This window comes from Myotis brandtii, unplaced genomic scaffold (genome assembly GCF_000412655.1).
Source record: "Myotis brandtii unplaced genomic scaffold, ASM41265v1 scaffold421, whole genome shotgun sequence".
Classification (NCBI taxonomy): Eukaryota; Metazoa; Chordata; class Mammalia; order Chiroptera; family Vespertilionidae; genus Myotis; species Myotis brandtii.
In genome coordinates this window covers 2,190,328-2,197,625 of record NW_005366140.1, presented here as the reverse complement: position 1 = coordinate 2,197,625, position 7,298 = coordinate 2,190,328, and the positions used below count along the sequence as shown (strand labels likewise).

The 7,298-nt window shown below is 57.3% G+C and overlaps 1 protein-coding gene across 1 annotated transcript; it reads left to right on the top strand.

Moving 5' to 3' along the window:
• Positions 1-4: 4 nt before the first annotated feature.
• ARRDC2 (arrestin domain containing 2) lies at positions 5-3,554 on the top strand (the record flags this gene model as incomplete). Its single annotated transcript, XM_005873911.2, is given in 9 exon segments — positions 5-110; positions 200-266; positions 477-624; positions 1,107-1,209; positions 1,298-1,414; positions 1,417-1,520; positions 1,688-1,850; positions 2,103-2,257; positions 2,440-3,554. Coding segments are annotated over 9 exon segments (1,017 nt in total), but the record flags the coding sequence as incomplete, so codon positions are not given.
• Positions 3,555-7,298: the final 3,744 nt, after the last annotated feature.

Below are 7,298 nucleotides of genomic sequence, written 5' to 3'. Positions count from 1 at the left end.
CCGCGTACACTGGAGTGAGTCACGCAGCTCCGGCTCCAGCACCGCGTACACGCAGAGTTACAGCGAGCGCGTGGAGGTCCTGAGCCACCGTGCCACGCTTCTCGGGCCAGGTACAATTAGGGACCCCCGCGTGGCGCAAGTGCTCGCGCCCTGCGAACCCCTCAGCCACTGAGCCACCCCCTCTTGCTCCTACCTGCAGATACTGGAGAGACAACCACGCTGCCTGCTGGGCGCCACGAGTTCCCATTCAGCTTCCAGCTGCCTCCGTAAGTCATCCGGGGTGCTGGGTTGGGCGGGAGTACCCCTCAGGTTTGGGGCTCCACTGCTTCGTATCTGGGGACTTATGAGCCCCAAGACTGTCTCCGCTGGGAGGCCCTCAGGAGTGTCTCTGTGTCTCTCAAGCCTAAGTCTTTGGGAATCTGCAACCTGCTAGTGTCTGGATGGCCTCCCCCTGAAGCCCCTTCCTTCCACCCCAGGACACTGGTGACGTCCTTCGAGGGCAAGCACGGCAGTGTCCGTTACTGCATCAAGGCCACCCTGCACCGGCCCTGGGTTCCGGCCCGCCAGGCAAAGAAGGTGTTTACTGTGATCGAGCCTGTGGACATCAACACCCCTACCCTGCTGGTGTGTGGCTGGCTGCCCCTGGGGAGGTGGGATGGTAGCCCAGGGGCCTGGCTGCCCGGTGACTCCAACTGGCTCCTCACCCCCTTCACAAACTGTCACAAAGTGCGGGTCACAGTTGGGTCCTGGCTGGGAGGGAGGCGGGCAAGGGAGTGTCTGTTGAGTCAGTGCAGCCTGGAGCAAATGCCAGCTGCACCGATTTGCCTTATGGCTCAGAGCGATTGTCTCACCCTTTCTGTGAAATAGGGCACAGCCAGGGCACAAACTAATAATGGCTTGCTGAGCACTAATTGCATACTCGCTTGCTCGTTTCAATTTTAGCGTCATGAGCTGGGTCATGTTCCTAGATCCATTTCACAGATATTTCCTAGATTGTGGAAAAGAGACCAGGAAACTGGGCCCGAACTCAGGTCTTCCCTCCGCTGGGGATAGTGTGGAAGCCCCACACGGTGACCCATTTATGTCTTTTTCCTCCACCCTGTCAGGCCCCTCAAGCAGGAGCCCGGGAGAAGGTCGCCCGATCCTGGTACAGTAACCGCGGCCTCGTCTCCCTCTCGGCCAAGATCAACCGCAAGGGCTACACACCAGGTAGCCGGCGGCAGCAGCCCGATTGGGAGGAGGGCCAGTGTCGGGGTTGCAGGTGGGGAAACTGAGGCCCTGCCGCTTCGCATTACAGGTGAGGTGATCCCTGTGTTCGCTGAGATTGACAACAGCTCCACGCGCCCGGTGCTGCCGCGAGCAGTTGTGGTCCAGACACAGACCTTCATGGCGCGAGGCGCCCGCAAGCAGAAGCACGCCCAGGGCGGGGGGGGCTGTGGCAGGGCCGGGAGCTTCGGATCCCCCCGGTGGGCCCCTCCATCCTGCACTGCCGGGTGCTGCATGTGGACTACGCCCTCAAGGTGAGTATCATAGGAGGCGGAGGGGGGGGGGTTTGCATCTGCTCTGTCCCCCGGTAGAGCCCCCCAAGGCTGGAGCTGGGGCCCCTGAGTACAGGCAGGGCCTCCTTCTGTAGACGGCAGGTGTGAGAGGCTGCCTGGGCACCCTCCACTGCGGCTCCTTCCTCCAGGTCTGCGTGGACATTCCGGGCACATCGAAGCTGCTCCTGGAGCTGCCGCTGGTCATCGGCACTGTCCCCCTGCACCCTTTTGGCAGCCGCTCGTTCAGCGTGGGCAGTCATGCCAGCTTCCTGCTAGACTTGGGGCTGGGGGCCCTGCCAGAGCAGCCTGAGGGTGAGTGCCCATCCTGGTGTCCCCAGGGGAGGGGTAGAGGTGCCAGGCCAACATGCCCTCCCCAACGTGAATGCCCCATCTGAATAGCACACCGTAATGATCACATTGACAACCACGGACCCCCCACGAATCCCCGGTTGAGGACACACAGCCCAGCAGCTCAGAACTGGCACAAGCAGGCTCCTGGCCGCTGTCCCCAATTCCAGGGCTCCCCGCCCACCACCACCCTCACCCCTCGGCTCTCATTTCCAGCCCCGCCAGAGTACTCAGAGGTGGTGGCAGGTGACGCGGCAGCCGGGGGCCAGAGCCCCTTGCCTCTACCTCAGGACTCCGACATGAGCCTCGAAGGCCCCTTCTTCGCCTACATCCAGGAGTTCCGCTACCGCCCACCACCCCTGTACTCCGAGGTGAGCTGGGGGATCCAGGGAGCCCCCACGCCTTTCCAGGCCCTGGGAGCTGAGAGGGAGGTGGGAGACACAGGGCCTGAACCAGCCTTGAGCCCAGTCTGCTGTAGGGGCTGGAGACGATCAGGGCAGGGCGGGGTGTTTCTCTGGTGCCCCCTGAGGCTTGATGGGTTTGTTTTCCTCAGGAGGATCCAAACCCCCCCTCTGAAGCCATGAGGCCACGCAGCATGACCTGCTGAGTGGGAGTGGACACCTCCAGGGATGAGGTTGCACATTTGCTTCCAGCCCCCGTGGACATGGGGAGTGGCTGGCCCAGGAGAGACCCGCCTGACTGTGGTTGAAGTTTGGGAAATCAATTCTTGGAACGGGGCAGGCCTGTTCACACAGGACAGAGGAAGAGCCAGTCTGGCATCTGACCGAGCTGGTCCTTGTAAGGCATCAAATGGCTGGTGCAGGATCCGAGTGACTGTTCAAGCTGTCTGTGCTGGCCTGTGGACAGGGCTGGGTTCCCCAGGAGCCTCCAGTCTGGGAGAGACACAGCCGGGCACAGATACTTCCAGTCTAGTGGGACCAGAGGAAGGCCTGAGAGAGTCCAGGGAGAAATCAGGGAAGGCTTCCTGGAGGAAAGGGCATTTTAGCCGAAGCTTTGGCATATGAATAAGCTCAGGAGACAGGCAAGCAAGAGAGAAAAGTCAGACAAGGTCAAAGCCGAGTGAAGTTTCGAGACTGCCCCCTTCATCTTAGTAACAGGGCTCAGAGGGCAAGTGCTTCCGTTGAGGTCACGCTGCAAGGTCCAGCAGTCGCGAGGGCGCAGGAATGAGTCATTCAGGGAAGCAGGTCCTGGGAGCTGTGTGGGACCTGTGGTGGCAGGGGCAGCGGCTCCAGCCTTTGAAGGCTCTGAAAGCTGGAGATTCTACCGCAGGCTGAGACCGCCCGAGGGCTTCTCCAGGCACGCAGACACGGAGCTGTGTGGCCGGGAAACCCAGGTTCCGAGCGGGACAGACAAGATGTGCTACATAACTTGCAAATGAAAGTGTGGGGGCCTTGTTCAAGGAGGATGAAGAATTTCAAGATAATGACAGCAGAGCATTCAGCCAGGCCTGGGACAGAGGTCAGCCTGGGGTGACACAGCAGGGCCAGTGTGCTTCTGGAGACCCCTGTGTCCAGAGGGACAAAGCAGGAGGGAGTGGCTAAATAAGCCCCCAACTGCAGAGTCCCGGCCTGGGTCTCAGCATTCCTAAGCCTTAAATTGTTCTCTTTTGTACAATTATTTTTTTAAATAAAAGTGTTGGAAGGAAGAGACGAGGCTTGTTGGTTTCTCTTCCCCCAGCTGCTGAGGAAGCTGGGGTAGCCTTGACTACCGTCCTGATCGGATGCCAGGCCAAAGAGGGTTGAGGGGCCCATTGTCCAGAAGGGGAAACAGGCCCAGGGACACACAGGGAGGCTGAGCTCAGGTTGGAGCCAGACCCCCGCAGCCCTCACCTCTCCCCTGGTGCGGGCACAGGTGCTAGTAACGTGAACGGTGAAGGGCAGGAAGCTTCTGTTCTCAGCAAATGGAGAGGAAGAGGCTGGGCTGGATGGGGTTCTGGGCTGCAGGAGGTCCTGACTATCTGAATCTGGGCTTTTTTCTTTCTTCTTTTTTTGAGATACAATTCTCATGTCATAAAATGAACCATTTTAAGTATATTTTTATTGATTTCAGAGAGGAAGGGAGAAGGAGAGAGAGAGAAACATCAATGAGGAGAGAGAATCATTGATCAGCTGCCTCCTGCATGCCAACTGGGGATTGAGCCCGCAACCCAGGCATGTGCCCTGGACTGGAATCGAATCTGGGACCCTTCACTCCACTGAGCCAAACCAGGACATAAAATGAACCATTTTAGAGTAAACAATTCTTTAGTGTTTAGCATATTCACAATATTGTGCAACCATCACCTCTATCTAGTTCTAGAACATTTCATCACCCCAGGTTGAGACCCTTTCCCCTCTCCTACCCCCTGGCAACCACTAATCTGCTTTCTGTCTATATGTTGCCTGTTCTGGACATTTTATATCAATGGGATCACACACTGTGTGGCCTCTCTGGCCTCTCACTCAGCATGTTTCTGAGGTTCACCCACATTGTAGCGTGTCATTGCTTCACTCCTCATGGCTGAGCAATACTCCACTGTGTGTTCATCCATTCACCAGCTGATGGACATCTGAGCCATTTCCACGATGGGCGCTTGTGACTAGGGCTTATGTGGACCAATGTGCACAGGGTTTGTTTGAACACTCACAAGGCGTTAGAAGGCAGCCCGCGTGGTGGGAGGTGGTCATTCTCCTGGGGTTGCAGGTGGGGAAAGTGAGTCCAAGGGAGTGAGGTGACTTGCCCAGGGTCCCCCAGTAGGGACTGAGGGAACCGCCACTCAAAACAGCCCCTGGAGCTTAGGAGGCCACACCCCACTTGCTCCTCCCGCAGAGCCAGCAGCTCAGGCTCTGCCTCAGATTCTGAGGTCCTGCCCCTTGGGGCAGGGCCCAATTAAAGCCCTGGTCTGATCCTAGACTGTCCACCAGCCAGCCTAAGGGCCTAAGGCCGTGAAAATTAACTGGCCACTCGGGATGGTCATTGGTGGGGCTGAGGGGCAGGAACCTAGGGACAAGACTGGGAGATCTGGGTTGGACTTTTGCTGTGACCATGGTCAGGGCACTTGCTTCTGAGCCTCAGTTTCTCCATCGGCGGCTCTGGGACACCTCCCCTCACAGCCCCCATCACCTCCTTCCTTGACCTGAGGTTGGGCCCTGATTTCCAGCTGCTCCTGACCCCGGGGTCCACCCAGCAGCATCTGCTCTGGGCAGCGGGCCTGGCACCCAGCTCGGAGGGTGCCAGACCTGAATGTCCTGAGACTGGGACCGGGGGAGATCTTTCCACAGCAGAGGCGCCCAGACCCCGGAGTGGCAGCCTCTAGACCAGTGGTTCTCAGCCTTCCTAATGCCGCGACCCTTTAATACAGTTCCTCATGTTGTGGTGACCCCCAATTTCATTGTTACAAATATGAACATAATTAAAGCATAGTGATTAATCACAAAAACAATATGTAATTTATGTGTTTTTTTTGCTACTGTTATGAATCGTAATGTAAATATCTGATATGCAGGATGTATTTTCATTGTTACAAATTGAACATAATTAAAGCATAGTGATTAATCACAAAAACAATATGTAATTATATATGTGTTTTCCGATGGTCTTAGGCGACCCCTGTGAAAGGGTCGTTCGACCCCCCAAGGGGTCACGACCCACAGGTTGAGAACCACTGCTCTAGAGGATGAGTTCCCCGTTGCCCAGGAAGTGCATGACTCAAGATCCCAGTTCCCAAACTGAGACGAGTCCCAGGTGTTTATTGCAACAGCAGATGTGGGTGCAGTTCTAAAAAAGGTTCTCCCAGCAGGCTCGGGAGGGCAAGCCACCCGTGTCCCCGGGAGTCCTGCATCTGCAGCTATGGGGAACCTGATCCTTAGAGGAGATGGATTTTCTGTTTCAGATCTTTGATAACCAGGATGCAGCTGGCTCAGGCAGTCCAGAATCCAGGGAACTCCCTGAACACAGGGAGCGGCCCTTAGGGCATAGAGGAGAGTGGCCAAATCTTCTCCTAAAATATAATCCCACCTCTCCCCAGGCTCCTAAGACCTCCCACCTCTCTCCTCCCAGCTCCTTTTCCATCCCTGGCTGCTACTCCAACACCCGAAGCTGGTTCCCACCCCAGGGCCTTTGCACAGGTTCCTTCTGCTGCAGGCTCTTCCCTATGGCTGGCTCCTCTCTATACCCAGCCTCATCTTTTCAGGGACATGCCAACCTCTTGGCTGATGTGGCCACGCAGCCCCCCATCATTCCCTGCCCCTGTTGCCTTCATAGCCCTCATCACTCTCTGAAATTCCTATTTAGATATTCACTTATTGGTCTGAACCTCGGAGGGCAGGGCTGGGTTGGATCTGTGTCCCTGGCTCCAGGACACGGCAGGCCTTGCTGACTGAGTGCCTGGAGGGGACTCCTTCCCTACTCTGGTGTAAACAGAGTTTCTGGTGGAGGTGGGGGTGTCACGGCCTCGCACTGGTTCCCAGGACCCCCAACTCAGACCTGGCCCCCGTTCAGAGTCTGTCTTTGGCTCTCACTGCTGTCTCAGTCTCTCTCACTATCTCTGTCTCTGTCTCTTGCTCACTGTCTCTCTCAGTCTCTGACTCTTTCACTCTCTGTCTCTCTTGTCTCTGTGTCCCCCTACCTCTGTCCCTCACCATCTCTGTCTCTCTTACTATCTCTCTGTCTCTAGCTCGCCATCTCTCTCACGGTCACCATCGCTCTGTCTCTGTCGGTCTCTGACCCTTTCGCCATCTCTGTCCCCTGCTGTGGCCGGGCCAGGCCCGGGGTGAGAGGCAGGCAGAGCTTCCACGACTTGTTTTCCACCCTCTCTGGCAGGGGGCCCAGCAGGGCTGCTGTTCAGGAATCCTCCCGCAACCCTGCTTCAGCTACCAGACGCAACCACCACTGGCCTCGCCTCCCGGCACATTCTGTCCTGAGCAGGCTGTGCTGAGGGTAGACAGGAGGGGGGACAATTTCCTGCTGGGCTCCAGTTACAGGACAGCCTGTCCTGGTGGCCCTGCTCCCCACCCAGGGATGCTCCCTGCTGCCTCCCCTCCCTGCTGTGGGCTTAGATCTTCCTGGATTGGGCCCCTCTGCCAGCTCATCCCCACCTCAGGGCCTTTGCTCAGCCCCACCTGTTATGCCTTTTACCTGGAGCTTCCTCTCCTCAGATCTGCCCCGGACCTTCTCTCCTGCGGGCCTCAGGCCACACACCCCCTCCTCAGGACACTCTCCTGGTGTCTAGGCCAGAGCGCCCTGGGGTCCCCTACCCTGGCCTGGTGCGTTTTGCTTCCTGATCTTTTCCCTTCCCCGGAGTTACATAGCTGCAGAGTTGTTTGTTGTGGTGGTTTCTGTTGCCCCGGAGCCCTGCTGTGTCCTTGCTCCAGGCACACAGAGTAGGTGTTCAGTGAATAGTTCAGAATTGAT